The 19,914-nt window shown below is 42.3% G+C and overlaps 1 protein-coding gene across 1 annotated transcript in view; it reads left to right on the top strand.

Annotated features, from left to right (window-relative positions):
* Nucleotides 1-19,914, top strand: part of fam20cb (FAM20C golgi associated secretory pathway kinase b) — a 63,575-nt gene that overhangs the window by 41,406 nt on the left and 2,255 nt on the right. The window contains exons 4-10 of the mRNA XM_085465770.1: nucleotides 13,107-13,199; nucleotides 16,952-17,067; nucleotides 17,603-17,783; nucleotides 18,086-18,195; nucleotides 18,420-18,501; nucleotides 19,494-19,553; nucleotides 19,762-19,912. Coding sequence (XP_085321896.1) covers nucleotides 13,107-13,199; nucleotides 16,952-17,067; nucleotides 17,603-17,783; nucleotides 18,086-18,195; nucleotides 18,420-18,501; nucleotides 19,494-19,553; nucleotides 19,762-19,912 — 793 coding nt within the window. The remainder of the gene's footprint in view (nucleotides 1-13,106; nucleotides 13,200-16,951; nucleotides 17,068-17,602; nucleotides 17,784-18,085; nucleotides 18,196-18,419; nucleotides 18,502-19,493; nucleotides 19,554-19,761; nucleotides 19,913-19,914) is intronic.

Here is a 19,914-nt window from a genome sequence, read left to right as displayed (position 1 = left end):
AGTATAATATAATATGTATTGTTATTTGTCTCAGATTGGATTTATATCATTAAGACCATATCATTTTTAATTGAAACCCCAGAAATGGCAGGTGGTGCGCTTTCCCTTTAGTTTGTTGGGGTTTTTTAGTATCCTTCAGTGGAAATAGCACAGTTAGGCTGTTTGTTGTGTTCGAGTTAGGTTGAAATTTAACTGTCTTTCAAGCTGTTTTATATGTGTAATAATAATTAACTGTAACAGTAGGCTAATAAAGATACATTAGGTAACTTAATACTTGCAAGTTATAATTCCCTGATGCTTACGCTTAGTGGGGGGGCACTTAGACGCATTAGCCCGCCAGGCTTGCAACACTTGTGTTTCCTTGAAAGTACCTGGAGTACCAGAACTCGAAGAACCTTAGAAATAGAGACAGAGTATATCAGAAACCTAAGGTTTACTGAAAAAATAAAAGCAAGGGTGGAAATCTCCCACTAATTCCAACTGTGCGAATCACAAAAGCTGCACTCGTTTATTTCCTCCACAAATGTCGTAGCATATCCTCGCTGTAAAGTGTCACATTTCAAAGGCACGGATATATTCGCAGTCTGTACAGTTGTGTAACATAATGTGATTATTCGGTCAATATGTGGCCCTGCATGTTACTCATTCACGCAGCGCCGTGTGAGCCAACTGATGGTGGCAGCGCTTCACTGATGTTGTTCCTTTGAAAGCTGAATGAATGCGGCAGATTAAGGATCATCTTTTATGCCGTACAGGGAAATTCATCATCTCTCCTTCCCACTTGCAGACACACACACACACACACACACACACACACACACACACACACACACACACACACACACACACACACACACACATTATCCCACCCTGCTTTAGAAATGGAAATTAAAAACAGTTCAGTCTTGCTCTTATATGGTTTATAAGGGAATCCACTGAAGCATGTTTGCATTTGTGTTTGAAAATCAGATCTTGTGAATGTTTACTATGCCTTCATGTTATGTTTCTCACATAGAGAGCAGGATTTCATAAGGAGAGAATTTATCCATCCATCCATCCATCCATCCTCCTTTTCACTCTTTATGATTAAGTCCTCTGACTCCAGCTTCCAGGTGGAAGGAAAAAGCATTAGACGTTTTTGCAATACTTAATTGAATTTCACTAAATTTTTAATCGAAGCCAATTTAATTAAGTCGGAGCCCTTGCTGATTTCCTGCTGGCTTTGGCGCATTCAAAACCAAGTAAGAACCGACTGTTTATTTCCAAGGAATACTGCAGCACTGAAAGGACAACTCCTGGAAGTGTCTCCCAGGCAGTTTTCTATCCACAGCCATTCCATAAATATTACTTTTTCTTCCTCCTCTGACATACAAAAAGAGAAAGGCATGTTTTTTTGTCTCTAATGAAGAAAGCGATAGATAAGTAGAGGTGTTGAGCTAAACGCTGGTGCTGTATTAGGATGTGTGCTGTTGCTGTATCCTGCACAGATAAGGAGATGATGCCTGCTCAGAGGGAGTGGTGAGTATCTCTCTCGGGTTATGCTGAAATGACGACTTCATCTTTATGGCCAGTTTATCTGGATGGAATATTTGCACAATATCCACACTTACCATGACGGATTAATGCGAAGATAATCCCAGTAGAAGTCTTAAAATTAATGGCGCGCACGTTTCACCTTTTTCTGTCCCTTGTCTCTTGCCATAGTCTAAAAAAGCCTCTCAATAACAATCTAGTTGAACATCCTTCTTTCAGCGTCTCCCTCCTACTCCTCCTCCTCCTTCTCCTCTCACAGCTAACAGACTTCATGGTGTCATGCCACGCAATAAACCTCTAATAGCTGTGTTTTGCTCAGTGATTTTCATTTAGGGCTATTCTTTGCTTAAGCACAGGCCTCTTTGAAGTGGCACCGGGAAAAAAAGGAGGAAAAAAAAGCTGTTGTGTTCTAAAGGCATTGGCTATTTATTCAGGATGACTGCATTTACATGGTGCTGGCCCCGGAGGACACAGAAGCTCAATTCGCAGCTGAATACAGATTCTTTTAAAATCAGTTTTATTGCATAAATCATTATATTGACATTAGCTTCATGCACACACGTTGAGAATGCATTTAACACGCACGCATAGCTGTTTTCCACAGGGAATAGCTCAAGCTGTAACAGTGATTTTTGCACTGTTTGCGTGTGCTAACCTAGTTGTCATCATGCTATCTCAATACTTTCATTACTTACGCAGTGTGTGCGTAAGGGTGTGTGTGTCCTATTCTGTGAAGCCTATATGTGCCTATTTGTAGTTCATTCTACCTACACCCCTCAAAAATGTGTTTACACACCTTCCTCTGTGTGTGTGTGTGTGCGTGTGTTAATGTGTTACGGAGAGAGAGGGGTAGAGTGAGCTTTGCCAGAAGGAAGCAGCTGTCTTTCTGTATGTCAGGCCTGGGATCTGAAGGGGTAAAGGAGTATAGAAGGAGGAGGAGGTGGAGGATGAAGAGCACTGCAGTGCCTGGGGAGCCATGACAGCTATCACACTTAGAAACTGTGACACACAAGTTAAACACGCACACACACGCACCTGGATTGGTCTGTGAAGGTTATTTAGAGAGCCCTTGAGTGTTTGCGGTGTGCTAGTTAAAAATCCTTGAGTGAAATTTTTACTACCTGACTCATTATGGCTGCTACGCTCGGACTTTACGAGGTGTTGAAGGTTGATGCTGATTTTTTGTGTCTTTATAAACGCTCATTTTTAAAATTTTGTAATTGCCAGTGTGAAAAAAAACAGGCGGCGTTTCTGTTGGGCTCAGCAGTGATGGGAGTATTAAGGCCTTTCACTCAAGAGGTGCCCTGAAATGCTTTTAAAAGAAGAGAGCGCACCGAGGTGCAGCAGGTCAAATCATGATTTTGAATTTCAAAGAAAAAACACATTAACGTCACATGAAAAGGCTTTTTTCCCTTTTCCTTTCTTTCTTCCTTCCTTCATTTCTTTTCTTTTCCTCCTCTTCTCTTTCCTTCAGTCCTCTTTTCCCCATTAAACTATAAGGAAATTAAGAGACAAATGTGTTGCACCTTTTTCCTGCCTTTTCCTTTCCATTGGTTTCATTTCCTTCTGTCACCTTCCCTAAAATATAAGGAAATATAAAAACAGAAAATGTTTTGCAACTTTTCCTTCTTTCTCCCCTCCACTTCCTTCCTTCCTTCATTTCTTTCTTTTCTCCTTCTTTCCATTGCGTTCCATTCCTTGTCTTGCACCCTTTTCTGTCATTTTCCTTCCTTCCTTCCTTCCTTCCTTCCTCCCTTGCCATCTTTCTTTCTTTCTTGCATTCTAGCTTTCTTTCTTTCACACACACAAAATGTCCTCTCAGTGCACCACCCACAGAGCGGAGCACTTACTCATACAAAATAAGATGTCACATCTTCCCATTTGTGCGGTAAAACCTGTGCTCAGACATAAGATTACAGCAGAGGGTTATAGCAGCAAAGGCCAGTAAACAGCAACACGTATCGTCAGATACAAACACGCAGGTGCGCCTGTCTCATATGCTGGTAAAAGCCTTTTTTCTCAATTTATCAAATGTCATTGCGCGAAAGGTCAGCTTTCACACGTGTTATGCTTGAGATAAAACAATGCACCGCCTCCTCTCATCCCCAATCTCCGCGTGGTTCTGATGGTATTTTTTGACCCATAAATGGTATTCGCTATCTTACCCTCTTATGCATTTAAAGCTTACCTGCTGCCTTGGCGTTCAGCTCCTCCCTCTCGGGGTTTAGAAAATCATTTAAGCTGCTACGTCTTCTTTCTATGAATGTGTGTGTATGCATGTTAACGCTCTGTTTATGCAGATGTGTACGTACGAGCGTATACGTTTTTGTGCACGCGATCTTGCGCTCTCCCCGCCATGCCCGTGGGTTTGACAGATGATGTGTGACAAGTGTGTGGAGTCAGCCCTTTGGTGGGAACCCGCTGGGGCTGGAAGATGCCCTTGTCTTTTTATATTTTGCAGCATATCTTTTTACTCCTGTCTGCTTTTTTTCTCTTCATGCTTTGGCCTGCGACCATAGCTGTGGGCTTATGGTGATCGATTGGCCGCTTGACTTTGAAACAACAGAAAATATCCTCTCCGGTCTATATCCAAACGCACCATGACATGGTGACACCCGGGTTATTACACATCACCTTGGATAGGATATTCACTCCGGTTGTAAAGTCAGATGAAACGATATGTTGGGGATGTTTTGTTTCCATAATTCAGCTCAGCTGCAGATGAAACAATACTGCAGCACAAGCAAGAATTGCTCAAAAGTGAGCAGTTGGACCATGAAAAACATGAAATGCAAATGAAAAAAAAAGCATATATTGTGATTTGTGTGGAAGGAATTCACAGTGAACGGCTTTGTGCATAATTTTGACTGTCACCACATTTGAATTTTTCTCCATAATGAATGCGTTTAAGCCACTGAGATGCATTGCTGATGTCTTAAAAAGGATTTTGATTGTGAGCAAGGGGAAAAACTCAACGAGGGAACATTCTGAGAAAGGAGAACCTTTTTTTTAAACTTTGAAAACGCAAAAGTGAACAAATAGTTAAGAGAGTAAATTTTGTTTTTTGAGGTTTTTTTTTTTTGGTTTTTTACATCTTACCTTCTCAAAGATAAAGGAGCAGATGAAATACACTGCGGTAAACACTGCTTTCTTCTGGAGCTCAAAGCTTGTATTAGACTCCAGAACACAGAGTTTAAACAAGATGCATATTATACATAAACTTGCTAAAAACTGCAGCTTTTGCTTCCTAAAGCCTTGAGAGGCCTTACATGGACAGCGAGATAGATTTCTCAGTTGTCAGCTAATGCTAGCTAGCTTGGTTAGCACCTTTGCTTTGCTACAATCTATGGATTGTATGAATGGATCACAGAATTTAGCCTGACATGCAAATAAAATACTGTAACGTAGCTAATTATAAATAGAACAAAGACATCTAACAGGCTGTTAATGCAGGTAACAGCACAGGAAATCATATTTCTTTGTCAGAAGTTTGCATTTGAAAAGTCTAGTTCAGAGGTGGTGCCTAACAGGTAGGCTGGGATTATACTTTCCTATATATATGCACCAAAGTATACTACATGATTTAACCACTTTTAGCAACAATAACTTGATGTAATTTTTTTCTGGATGACTTGATCGCTCTCTGAATTATGGCTCACTCTTCTTTACAATGTTGCTTCAGTTCATTGAGGTTTGTGGGCATGCCAGGGGTGTCCAACTCCAGGCCTCAAGGACTGGTGTCCTGCAGGTTTTAGATGTGTCCTTGATCCAACACAGCTGATTTAAATGGCTAAATTACCTCCTCAACATGTCTTGAAGTTCTCCAGAAGCCTGGTAATGAACTAATCATTTGATTCAGGTGTGTTGACCCAGGGTGAGACCTCAAACCTTCAGGATACCGGCCCTTGAGGCCTGGAGTTGGACACCCCTGGTTTATGCACAGCTCTCTTAAAGTCCACACCGCAGCCTTTCAGTCAGGCTGCGGTGTGGACTTGACTGAGTCGTTCCAACACCTTGATTTCAGTTGTTGTAGATTTGCTGCTGTGCTCAGGATCATTGTCCTGTTGCATGACTCAATTTTTGCTGTACAGTGGTCCCTTGATTATTGCGGGCGTTACGTTCCAAAAATAACCCGCGATAGGTGAAATCCGCGAAGTAGCCAACTTTATTTTTTACAATTATTACAGATGTTTTAAGGCTGCAAAACCCCTCACTACTATAGAAAAGTAAGTCTAGTACAGGGAGTGCAGAATTATTAGGCAAATGAGTATTTTGTCCACATCATCCTCTTCATGCATGTTGTCTTACTCCAAGCTGTATAGGCTCGAAAGCCTACTACCAATTAAGCATATTAGGTGATGTGCATCTCTGTAATGAGAAGGGGTGTGGTCTAATGACATCAACACCCTATATTAGGTGTGCATAATTATTAGGCAACTTCCTTTCCTTTGGCAAAATGGGTCAAAAGAAGGACTTGACAGGCTCAGAAAAGTCAAAAATAGTGAGATATCTTGCAGAGGGATGCAGCAGTCTCAAAATTGCAAAGCTTCTGAAGCGTGATCATCGAACAATCAAGCGTTTCATTCAAAATAGTCAACAGGGTTGCAAGAAGCGTGTGGAAAAACCAAGGAGCAAAATAACTGCCCATGAACTGAGAAAAGTCAAGCGTGCAGCTGCCAAGATGCCACTTGCCACCAGTTTGGCCATATTTCAGAGCTGCAACATCACTGGAGTGCCCAAAAGCACAAGGTGTGCAATACTCAGAGACATGGCCAAGGTAAGAAAGGCTGAAAGACGACCACCACTGAACAAGACACACAAGCTGAAACGTCAAGACTGGGCCAAGAAATATCTCAAGACTGGTTTTTCTAAGGTTTTATGGACTGATGAAATGAGAGTGAGTCTTGATGGGCCAGATGGATGGGCCCGTGGCTGGATTGGTAAAGGGCAGAGAGCTCCAGTCCGACTCAGACGCCAGCAAGGTGGAGGTGGAGTACTGGTTTGGGCTGGTATCATCAAAGATGAGCTTGTGGGGCCTTTTCGGGTTGAGGATGGAGTCAAGCTCAACTCCCAGTCCTACTGCCAGTTTCTGGAAGACACCTTCTTCAAGCAGTGGTACAGGAAGAAGTCTGCATCCTTCAAGAAAAACATGATTTTCATGCAGGACAATGCTCCATCACACGCGTCCAAGTACTCCACAGCGTGGCTGGCAAGAAAGGGTATAAAAGAAGAAAAACTAATGACATGGCCTCCTTGTTCACCTGATCTGAACCCCATTGAGAACCTGTGGTCCATCATCAAATGTGAGATTTACAAGGAAGGAAAACAGTACACCTCTCTGAACAGTGTCTGGGAGGCTGTGGTTGCTGCTGCACGCAATGTTGATAGTGAACAGATCAAAACACTGACAGAATCCATGGATGGCAGGCTTTTGAGTGTCCTTGCAAAGAAAGGTGGCTATATTGGTCGCTGATTTGTTTTTGTTTTGTTTTTGAATGTCAGAAATGTATATTTGTGAATGTGGAGATGTTATATTGGTTTCACTGGTAAAAATAAATAATTGAAATGGGTATATATTTGTTTTTTGTTAAGTTGCCTAATAATTATGCACAGTAATAGTCACCTGCACACACAGATATCCCCCTAAAATAGCTAAAACTAAAAACAAACTAAAAACTACTTCCAAAAACATTCAGTTTTGATAATAATGAGTTTTTTGGGTTCATTGAGAACATGGTTGTTCAATAATAAAATTATTCCTCAATAATACAACTTGCCTAATAATTCTGCACTCCCTGTATTATAGAATGAAACTAAATGCACCTGTGGTTGCCTTTGACGGTGCAAAATGTTTCGTCGACATTGTTGTGTTTGTTGGGGAGAAAAAACAAATATACAGTACAGCACTTCAGAGTCACACTGCTAGCAATCGAAGATTTATGTAAATGTGACAAGCTGAACACATGCTGTACTGTACAGAAGACACGGCACAAGATTGATTGACAATGGTCTACAGCCAATCAGGACACAGAACACAATGCGCTGTAAAAAAACAAACAAAAAAAACAAACCTGAGAAACAGCAAGACCACGAAAGGTGAACCGCATCATAGCGAGGGACCACTGTATACTTAAGTATACAGAGCAAAACAAGCTAAAATCCCTGCACCACCGTGCTTCATCCCAACTGTCCAAAGGATATTGTTACATAAGGCTGGTGGTTTTTTTTCAGATGCAAGTTTGTTGTATGTGGCTTTCCCCTTTCCTTTTGAATACACCATACACATTAATTTTGTTAGTGTACTCTCATGAACTTTGACAACTGTATGTTTATATCTACTGTCAAGATGGCTATTTTACCACGTGAATCTACTATGACTGACTTGCTTTTAATGTCAGCCTGCCTCAAGTGGCCATTTAAGGAACTGCAGTTTTGGGCCTTCATGCTGGCTTTATTATTAAACCCCTGAGGTTGTTGCGTGTTACTAACCACGCAGAAGAACTTTTAAAAAGAGAGCTGGTATTGAGTTGTACCATGGGAAATTTAGGGAATCCTGTAATAGCTCACTTATGTGGCCATTCAGACAATTTGCAATAGTGGCTGGTCTGAGATAATTTTACACAGGGCAGGAGATCTAATATGATACGATACTATATACTTTATTGTACCCTTAGGGAAATTTACTGAAGAATAAATTCTCATAAGGGTACAATAAAATAGTCATAGTGTATCACATCAAGGTTACTCGGTGTGTTTATTTCAGCTTCAACTGATCATTAAATCTAATGATTAGATTTTTATTTGCAGATCTTATTAAAATACTGTGACTTGATGTCAATAGCAGGTCAAATGGAAACGCCTTTTCCCCCCATTCTCCTTGGTCCCCTCTGTGTCTCGCTGGTGTTTCACAGGTCAACTATGTCCTGTATGCACAGGTAGATTTTCCAGATGCAGCGCTTTCATTCACCTTTATGTTTTCACACTGCTGTGTGTTTGCTAATAGACTTTCGCTGCCCCGGTGGCTGCCGGGGGCCCCTCGGAGCAGAGCCAAGAAACTGTCTGGCTACTCAGTGTAAACTATGTGTTTACAGCAGGGCCAGGGTCACAGTGGGCATGCTCGGCTCAGTGCATCTCACCTGCTTGTGATGATAAAGGAGCTGATGTTTGGTGTAGAAAGACAGCTAGTTCTAAATATACTGTTACTTTTCTCTTGCTGAGGAGGAGAAGAAATGCATGCTGTAGATATCTACGATTCGTTCAGCACGAGTCCGCCGTGGATTTGTAAATATTTTAAAGGTTGGGCTCGAGCAGGCAGTCCAAAATGAAAAGGGCGAGTAGCTTTCGAGCAGCCGACATCTCTGCCCTCCTCACAGTTTCCTTTGAACTCAGTGCATACTGTGTACTCAAACATTTATAGACTTTATTATGTGGTCATGCATTTATGTATGTTTCCTCTACCATGCTTTGATGGAACGCTTCCCTCGTAACGTGCCCTTAATGGTTTGTTTGATCAGGACGCGCGCAGATTTTCCAGAACACAGGTGCTTGTGTTCCACGACTCAAACACAATGTTACATAATACAAAACAGCTGCGTATTTGTGAGTTCAAAGGTACCTGAGAGACGTACCGTAGCTCGTCCTCCGTGTCATCACTGCTAATCTGCCTGTTTAACCTTTCGTCGCAATTTATTTCGCGTCCTTCCTTCACTTCTTCCTCTCTTTACCCTTTTTCCTCCCGCTCTCACTCGGCGGCGGGGCAGAGGGGGGGGCAAAATGACATGCTCTAAATAACTTTATTGACATTTGAATTGGTTGTGGACTGTGGTAATTATCCAGCCTTCCTGCTTCCTGGCTGGCATTCAGTGAGAGGAGAGCATCAGTGAAGCCACATATCAAGCCAGGCCACAGGCAGAGATATTTGTCTCAAGTATAAACATATACTGCTGGGCTCTTATATTCTTATTCGCACCATCATAGAGAACAGCAGTGATTCAAGCATATGCACCTTGGACAAGCTTTATTGTTGGGTCTGTGGAGCACTCACGAATAAAGCACCTTATTGTGGTTTCTTCCCCTATACAGGGAGAGGAGTGTAGCACGACTACGTGAAGTATTTTAGTGAGTTTCTTTAAGGCTGAGTGGCCATGAATCATCGCACTAGAATGTTTGTTCATTCTTATCCTCCAAGAAATCTCCATGACTACGCTCCTGTATGGTCAGCACAGTCATGAAACACTGGCAAGTTAGGGCTACAGTAACACACGTTTCCTTGTAGTATTTTTTCTTTTACATTATCTTTGTTTTAAACTACACAACAGTCTCCCAAACAGGGCTGGGGATCAGCTTTCGTTCCTTCTAAAGGGGTATTTTATCTACTGCTTTCTCATCTTATCACAATGTGCCCATAACATTCAAAATGTTTATGATTTTGGGCATCGCCATCTTGTTAACTTTGGAGCCAAAGAGGATTACATCCAAACTAGAGCCTAGGTATTTGGGGATTTGAAAAATCTGATATATCAGCCGATATATTTTTTCTTTTCCCTTACACTTGTTATTTGTGGTTATTTACAAGTCCTTACTAAGATAATGTGGCAGTGCAGCTAAGAATAAATGTGTTGCAGGTTACTTTTTTTCAGTCTGCTTAGCCTTCCCCATACCGCACCTCAATTCTTAATTAAGCCATTTGCCTTTATCTGCTAAAAACTGAAATATGAAATTATATTCATTTTCAAATAATTATATTTGGTGATACCAATATATCGACAGTTCTGTAATATCAGCTGATAATATCGGCCAAGACAAGAGAATATGGTTTGCAAGGTGCGTCTATACCCGTCTTCTAATCAGCATTTAGTATTATATGAATAAATATCTACTTGCCAAAATTGGAGCACAGGCTTCTTGACGAGGTTGCTAGGGCAACTGCATGCACAGATAGATACATTTGTCGTGTAATTCCATTAAAAAGACTAAACAGCACCGCAAACATGGTGAGAATGGTCTGGTACTGACTCAATATAGTGGAGGTGCATCCGCCTGTCACCTAAAGCAAACATGCAACTAACTGATAACTGTAAACTTTGATACATTTTAAACAGGTGATTATCACGTCAGCCAGCCTTGAATGGTCAGTTTTCCACCCACTTGAATACAGGTTGGCCCAGTACAGCTAATAAGGATTTATCAGCTTCACCTCAGATAATATAAAACTCTCAAAACAAACCCTTAAATTCAAAAAGAAATATAAAATTGTAAAAGAGCAATGTGTTTGGAATCCCTCTTATAGAAAATGCATGCTTGGGTTTTGCCATCAGTTTAACTGAGTTACAAGTGTGCCAGTGTTATAGGTTTTCTTTGGTTAATGAACTTGGACAACAAGGCAGCGCTTGAAGTACATTTAAAAAGCTTTTATGTTGTTCAGTTGTAAATAAAAAGATAGTTTTTGTTAGTGAGCTTTACTTTTGGTAGGTGGATGCATTGCACTGGTTGTTGTTCCTTCCTGTTTCCTTTGCTTCTGTATGCCAAGCTTTGCTGACCAACTGCGTGCATGTAAACATTACCTCTTCACATTTTAGTCTCCAAAATTCATTTATTCATTGGAGGCCGGTCCCCCTGTCGTTTTGGCAAACAATAGATTCAGCACCTGACTTTACGCCGCTGTTGATAAAGTAGCTGCTTAATGTGTCGGCGTGAATGATATTTTTTTGTGTCGCAGAGCTGCTGAGCAGCGTTGGGGGTAAATAGACGCTGCTTTCCGCCTTCATCATTTCATTTTTTTCCTTCGTGTGGAGCGAGAGCTGTGTCCCTGAAGCGAGGCTATCCAGAAGGAGAGAGCGATACAATCAAGAGACAGCGGTTGGCCTTTACTGGCAGAGTCTCAATGACCGCTCGGGAGTGAGGCCGAGAGTAAAAGAGAGGCAGAGAGTGAGGAAGCAAAGACTGAAGAATGTTAAAGGAGGAATAACTGACTGCTTATGTTAACTTTAGATGCTGAACGTAGTCGTCTAATGCGAAAACACAAGCCGAACGTCTTTTTAAAAAGCAATATTCTTGTATTTTGGGCAGTTTTGATGCAGGATTCACTCTCAAACTTTTCTGCTTGCTGCAGTCAAACTTGGCCACCCATCTGCACGAGGCTGCCTGTCAAATGTTCGCAGGGGAGATTGAGGATGGCGATAGATTTTAGAAAGACAGAACAAGAAAGATAAAGAAGGAGAGGAAATTGGTGTGGGGAGGGTTTAGTGGATGAGAGTGTTTCTGGGCTCCATGTTGGGTTAGTTAATGACTGGTGCATATGTCAGCCACGCAGCTGTGGAGCTACAATCAGCCAGCCAGCTGAGGAAGGGAGTGACGGATGGACTGGAGAGAGAAAAAGAGAGATGCAGACAGATAGAAAGTATTAAGCCGTGAATGCGCGCACACACACACACACACACACACACACGAAACTAGAGAAAACAGTTCTGAGGGAGAGCAGTGAAGCAGAGGAGGTGAGATAGAGGATTTTGAGTGAAATAAACAGAGAGAGCCATCCAGAGGGAATAGAGAGCGAAGGAGAGAAAGAGAAGTTGCCAAGATAGTTTCCATTCTTATCCTCCCTCAACTAGCTGAAGTAGAAATGGCAGAGGCTGCAGTCCAAATCATTACACTCAGCTGCCTTCCTGGAAAGTATTTACTGTTGTCAATAACAAAAAAAATACCAAAGAGAAGGCAGAGTGTATAAAAGAAGAAAGTTTCATGGCTCTCTTTGAATTCTTTATATATATTTACATATTTTCTATAAGCAGCATCTTCTCAGGAATTCTTTTCACCTCTGCTTCCTTTGACCCCCGTTCCCCCTCTTATTTTTACCGCAGCCATCCAGCCTGTCCTTCTCCATCCTGGCCCATGTTCCATCAGCTCTTGGATTTAAGCCTTTAAGAGCCTCTTTTCCCTCCAGTAAGAGCTTTAAGGCAGAATGTGTATGGAATGCAGTTTTTTTAAGAGAGGGAAGGATCAGAGCTGGACAGAAATAGGTACAGGGTGAGAACAGGAGCGGATGCTTCAGTAGAAAGTCTTTGACCTTGAGTTGTCCCCGCCTTCTCGCTGCCCCACAAAACACCCTGGGTAACTCTGACGAGGGTCTTTTTGTAAGGCAAGGACACTGGTTTATTGTGCCTATGTTATTACTCACAAATGGTGTTTGTAGTATTAGCTGTACAGGTGTAAAGCCTGGGCGGATTATCACTGACTGGGCTGCTGTGGAGTGAGACATCTGTGGAAATGCGTTATGGGTTAATGTTCAGTGCACCCGTCAAAGACTGTGACACTGAATTCTGGTCATTTTGCATGCCTGCAGCTCGATTCTTTCTGTATCCATGCTAATTAATCATTGAGAACAGTGAAATGCATGCATAGCTTGATGCGTAGTGTCAAATCGCTGCAGGTTGCTGGTTATGCATAAGGTGTGTGTGTGTGTGTGTGTGTGTGTGTGTGTGTGTGTGTGTGTGTGTGTGTGTGTGTGTGTGTGTGTGTGTGTGTGTGTAACCCCTCAGCTAACTGTGCTTTTTTTCTTTCTTGTGTTCCTGCAGGCAGACCCGGGAGCAGGAAACGCCGCCAGATTTCTTCTATTTTTCTGACTTTGAAAGACACAATGCTGAAATTGCAGCCTTTCATCTGGACAAGTAGGTGAACACTAGCCTGGCACAATGCTCTGAGACTTTTTGAAAACCACCAGTCCCTCATATAAAGCAGAAGATCAAAAGATTTTAGCTTTTCCGTACCTTGCTGCAAAGGACAAGATTATCAGCCGCAGGCGAGCTACACATCACCATAAAGGAGAAGATAGACCTTTTCAATGTAAATGTTTTATTCTGAATTTTATGTGCCTGTACAGGCACAGATCACTGTCACTAGATTGACATGCCCAACCAGTCATTTCAGTTAAAACCTTAAAAAAACAGGCAAGATATCTGTTTTTTTTTAAAGTGAATAAAACCATAAAGCAATTCAAACAGTGAAATTCCAACTTACCTATTTACTTTTAAAATGTAAAACAATGGCATCTTTTTCTTTTTCCATAACCCAGCTGATGAATTCAGATTGAACCTAAACATGTGTCGATGAGGCAGTCACCTCATTCTGACATGCAAAGCAAATGTAAGGCCTTTAACTTTATTAAAGTGCAGAGGGATTCAGAGTTGCAGATTTTTATTTGTAAAATGTATAAACGTCTTCATTAAAACACATTATAAAAAGCAAAAGGAAACACAATAAAAATACACTTTTATTCAGCTTCCTGGGTCCAACATGTTTGGAACGTGGCTAAAACAAGGAAAGATGCAGCTTGGCACAAACCAGAAGGCAAAAGCTCAATTTAACTGAAACAACGTTAAAGAATTAGCTGTGAAAAGGCCTCTTCCTTCAGGGGCAGCAGTGGGTGTCTGGCCTTGAGCACCATAACACCCAGAAACAGCCCTGTTGCTACAAACACTTCAGACTTAATAAGGAGGGGAGAAAAAAAGCTCATGTTCTTAAATTTACACTAACCTCCCAAGTATTTTTTCCACCCGCGAGGGCCAACATCCTGCAGGGCTTTGTTCCTCCCTGATTGCTATTTCTTTTTTGCCTGTCCTCGTGTCAGCTCATTAACCGCCTGGGAGGAACACCAGATCCGTGTACCGGTGTCTTACAGTAACGCTTTAAGACACGTGTGCTCGTGTGAATATTCTCCATATTTCGTGCGAAGCCTTGCTAATTAATGCGTGAATTCTCTTACATAATTGCTCGATTAGCATAATCTGGTTATTACAATATCACAGGATAGAAAGATCAAAATGTTGCCATTCTACCTGTTTTTAAAGGTTTGAATGAGGAAAAAGAATATAGCCGATTGAAGTCACCCCAAGTATAGCAACACATAGTCTTTACGCCGTGTGGATGAAAACCTTCCATATTCTTCTGCACTTATTTTCACATTTGCTTCCTGTCCCTCAGAAACTCTTTTTTTTTTTCACCCAAACACAGTGAATTGTGCGAGTTTGACCCATCCAGCAGAAGCTGTGAGCTCCGAGAGGCCATGAGTCATAACGGATGAATGCTGAACTCCTGCAGCTAGCATCTGACTGAACAATGACTACAGCCTCCTTGCTTAACTAACAACCAAGCTCTCTGACTTCACTGCCTTTACCAGGCTAGTACTTTACGGCCCACCCGGCTGCTGGAGAGACTTTAATGAAAAGAGAAATCCTCACGAGGGCCTCTGATCGACGAGCGAGAGCAATGAGTTTTAGTGCGTTGCTGTTAAAGTCGTGCTGACGTCACTGTGGCTGTTTGCTATTACGAGCAGAGGGCTTGTGTTGTAGTCTGAATCCTGGTGCTCCTCTGTGCTGACACGAGATGATACCGAGGTCTTGCGCACCTACACACAAACACACACACGTCTACACACAATAGGGCCATAGAAGGCCGTGATGGTGAATCTGCTTTTCCTTTAGGCACAATGACACAGTTCATCTGGAATTGCATTAGAAGTGGCGTTCTTCACCAGTCTGCTTCACATCTGGTCCTCCTCTCCACATACACACATGAAAATATGCTCCAGCATATGTGTGGGTTAAGGGGAAGAAGAGGAAACCAAAGGCACGAAAGGCCCTGTGCCATTCTAAATATAAGCCAGGCAGGGTTTGCCAAAAGCAGCGCTTAATTTTTTTCCTTATTTTGTCTGTTCTAAATTAGAGCCTGTCCAGAGGGCTGCAGCTGCTGCTGCTGGTGCAGAGGCTGAGGCTACACTGCCTCCCAGGGGGGCCCACAGACACACACACACACGCACAGGCACTTTTAAAGCATCACTAGCACAGCCGCGCACACGCATACACACACCAACATTGACAATGACTTTTCCTATATGGGCTAAACTGCTTTAGGCATCATTAATAATGTGATTGGATTTAACTGGGAAGTGCTGCATTAGGTAGTCAGCAGATTTAAAGTCATACAAGGCCAAATGTGACCTTAAAATATTAAACCATATAAGCCCCAATCTCACGAGACCCACTTGGGTCTTATACATTTTCTCAGCTGGGAATATGGGAAGCAGCGATTCCCACTGTTGTTCATTTCATGGCTCTAGCAGGTTCTCTTAAACCCAAACTAAATATAACGCAAGTTTGAAATGGGCACTGTGGGAATTGGGCTTATCAGAGGGGACGAAGATGGAAGAAAATGTGTGTGAGCGATAAAAGAGGCAGAAGCCAGCACTAGCTGTTCCCTTTAGCATGGCAGCAAGCCCAGGCCCAGCAGGCCAAACAGCACCGTACAACACCGCATCCTGTGTCCTTCTGTCTCTTTGACAGAGAGCAGGAAAGAGACTGCACGTGTCTGTGTCACTGCACCCGCCAACACACTTGATGGCATCATTTGTATGATGGGCTTGTTCTCCCATATCGCTGCATCTCTCTTCTCTCATTCCCGCGCCTTCATTTCATTTAATCAGTCTGTCTCCTCGTGTCTCCCTGCCCTCGGGCTTTGGCCATTAGGTGTTGTCAGAGGTATCAATTTTTAAAGAGCCCATGCTGGTGCTGTAGTTGGGTGGCTGCATACATGCAGGAAGACATTCACGCCATATTAAACCTTTCTCAAATGCGCATCTGGGCTGGTTTCCAGTCAAATGATGCAAAAACACAAACCCAGAAATAGATTAGAATGCACTGGAAACTTATATCTCTCAGCATATTAAGGCAATAAAAAGCTGCACTAAAGTTAAAAAATAGCTTAATGTAGGACCACAGCCACATGAAAACCACAGGGAGGTTTACCAGCATGTGACTTAACTGTCTGGTACTTGTGTCACAGTGCCCCCTTCTGGTAGTGAGGTTCAATCACATAAGGTTTCTCTATGACAGTACAGGTATTTCGCTCCAGTGGCATAACGGATGAAGTAGTGATTCCTCTAAGTGAGGGATTGTAAGTTCACCTCCCATTTGGTGTGAAAAAGCTTTTCTGCATTACAAACAGCTGGTCCCTGTTGCTGCTGTTCACACATAGAAGTTCAATACACTGCAGATTTTCAAAGGACAATGAAGGGAGGGGTCATCTGGTATCCTTTGGCAGCCCTATTCTGGCCTGTAGGTTGATGTTTGACAGTAAAAGTTGAACTAACTAAATCACATTTGTGCTTTTAGATTTTACTCAATTATGACTCAGTTGTTGCTTATATTATTATAGTCCATGCATAGAGTGAAACATTAGGTTAAAATAATGACCTGTGTCTTGTTGCAATTACTGCAACTACCAACACTGTTGACGAACGGTCCAGATCCAAATAACCACGGTTAATGCATCTTTTGTTTGGACGCGTGCACTCATCGCTTTCATACTTTTTTGGTGGGCTGCCTCTGAAGTCAAATGACCCTGAGTATTTGTCTCCATCCTGTAGGATCTTGGACTTCCGTCGTGTCCCTCCTGTAGCCGGCCGACTAGCTAACATGACAAAAGAGATCCGCGATGTTACACGAGATAAAAAGCTCTGGAGGACCTTCTTCATTTCACCAGGTACACATCTAGACTTTTTTAACTTCTCTTCCAAAAACCGCTCGTGTCCATGTGCAGTTTCCCAAACGTCTGCTGATGATCTGAATTGTTGATGTCAGAAGAACACCTTGAAAGATTTTTTAACATCCCCCCTCAAAAAATGCAAAAGCACAGCAAAAATCAAGCACCTCCTTGATCATAATGTAGAGCAAGTCTTTTGGCCTGAATTGCTGTGATATTCATTTGCATGGGATTAGTATTATCAGGGGACTTTACCTTGTGCCAAAGCACGACAGTTAATTAGCAATGCAGCTTTACATATTATACACGAGCAAAATTGTCACTGGATTAAAATTACTGACAATCTCAGCAATTAATACAGGTCAGCGAGCATCCCCAGGTAATTTCAATCGGGTGGAAAATGGTCTTTAAATATATGTGGACCGACTGACAAAAAGAGAAGAAGAGTGCAGTGACTCTTTAAGTATTTAGCACTGAGTGGCTGATCAGAGTATTAGTATATGAATGTGTTTGCTTTTATTTTTCTGACTTTTAGCCAACAATGTGTGCTTCTATGGAGAGTGTTCCTACTACTGCTCCACTGAGCACGCTCTGTGTGGTAAACCTGACCAGATAGAAGGATCTCTGGCCGCCTTCCTCCCGGATCTGGCCCTTGCCAAACGCAAGACCTGGAGGAACCCATGGAGACGCTCGTACCACAAACGGAAGAAGGCAGAGTAAGACGTCGATCCCGTGTTCAGACACTCTTGCATTCGCACGCGTTCAGTAGAAGCAAATACTGAGCGATTCACTGCATGAGGAGGTGTTTATTGAAGTCACTGACAGTTACCAGCAGCATGAATTCGTAAGAGCTGTGCAAGAGGTCAATGCTGGCTATACAGCATTAATTTCAATCTTATTACGACGCAGGAAAAAAACGCTTAGATCTAAAAGTACATAGCATAAAAGGGAAATGGGTTTAAAAGACATTTTTCCAAATCAGATGCAAAAAAATTAAAAGTATTAAACGTTTCTTCAGATGGGAGGTGGACCCAGACTACTGTGAGGAGGTCAAACAGACTCCACCTTATGACAGCGGCACACGACTGCTGGACATTATGGACATGACCATCTTTGACTTCCTCATGGGTGAGTGTCTGACATAAGACGAGAATCAGTTTTCTACCAACACCGAAAAGTCGGATTGTTTAGTGTTCAGTCGAGCGAACGTTATCATCCACGACTCTACTGCCATCAGTGGTTTTTATTTTTTTGTACTTTTATACAGTATGTAGCCTTATAAGCAGGTATATTACTCATATATCATAACATCCACTAGCTGATTTGTTTTTTGTTTTCCTCTTTCTTAACAGGAAACATGGATCGCCACCATTATGAGACATTTGAAAAGTTTGGAAATGAGACCTTCATCATCCATCTAGACAATGGCAGAGGGTGAGTCAGTGCAGCTTTAGTTTAGAATGGGTGAGTGCCCGCTGCGGGTCAGGGATGAGTTGTTGCTCTAAATAGAGGAGTTTAAGTATCGTGGGGTCTTGTTCATGAAGGAGGGCTTGGCTGCAGTGATGCAGACGCTGCGCTGGTGCATCGTGGTGAAGAGAGAGCAGAGCGTAAAAGCAAAGCTGTCAGTTTATTGGTTAATCTACATTCCTACCCTCACCTATGATCACGAGCTTTGGGTAGTGACCGAAATAATGAGATCACAGATACAAGCGTCATAAATGAGCGTGCTCCAAAGGGCAGCTGAACTCTCGCTTAGTTTGAGGTTGTGCAGTCATTTGAGAGGGTCTCACAGTAGGCCGGTCGAGGTGGTTTGGCTATCTAACAATGATGTCTCCTGACTGCCCCAGAGTGAGGTGTATCGGGCATGTCCTATCGGGAGGACGCCCTGAGCTTCGTTGCTTAAGCTGTGGCCCCCTGCGATCTGGCCCTGAATAAGGAGAAGAAAATGGATGGATGTTTAAAGTCCTTATACTAATTTATGACACCATGATTTCAGTTCTGGACTCTACTAGAGCAGCTTTGCATAATTAACTGTTAGCATCTCTGGAGCTCCACAAACAGCGCTGTATATCTGAGATAAGGAATAAGGGATATCAGCTCTCAATGACATCATAAAAAACAAAAAAATGTAATTTAAAAAAACTGTCGTAAGCTGAAAAAATTTATATCGCGTTGAAGTTTTGGCTCATAAGACTTGATTTCATATTTAAAACTTGCTCGTATATGAAATGTGAGCATCCACCATTGCAACAGTATACACATAAATTAAGGAAAATCGTAACAGGCTATGTTTAATTTTTTCTGGCCATTCAAATTAAACCAAATAAGTGAAACAAAAAAAGAATGCTCAGGTGTTGTGGACATGATGCACAGAAATCTGGAACCACATCCCATTTTGCACACTTATTTATGCTTTTCCATCCCAGCTTTGGAAAACACTCGCATGATGAGCTGTCCATCCTGGTGCCACTGAACCAGTGCTGCAGGTGAGGTCTTCATTTTTGATAGTTCTGGAAGGATAGTGTAATATAGAAGGAAAAAAAACCTATTTAAAAATTATAATCTGCATGAGGCTAGTAAAGGTGCACGTGGGGTGTTGTTGTATTTTGGTGTGAGTGTTGCTGAGCAGAGACAGAGATGTAAAGCGTGTGGCAGCGCTGACTCTTTTTTCCCCCGGCTGTTCTCTTTCTGCAGGGTAAGGAAGTCTACCCACTTGCGACTGCAGCTGCTGGCTAAGGAAGAATACAAGCTGTCTGTGCTCATGGCAGAGTCCCTGGTGAGGGACCGCCTCTCTCCCATCCTCATCCAGCCACATCTGGACGCCATGGACCGACGACTGCGCCAGGT

Source organism: Copadichromis virginalis, linkage group LG8 (assembly GCF_057382275.1).
Source record: "Copadichromis virginalis isolate Kocher_CV1m ecotype Utaka linkage group LG8, C_Virginalis_male_GT1.1, whole genome shotgun sequence".
In the NCBI taxonomy this organism is placed as follows: domain Eukaryota; kingdom Metazoa; phylum Chordata; class Actinopteri; order Cichliformes; family Cichlidae; genus Copadichromis; species Copadichromis virginalis.
Note: the sequence above shows the minus strand (reverse complement) of the source record. Positions and strands in the feature narration are given on the sequence as shown.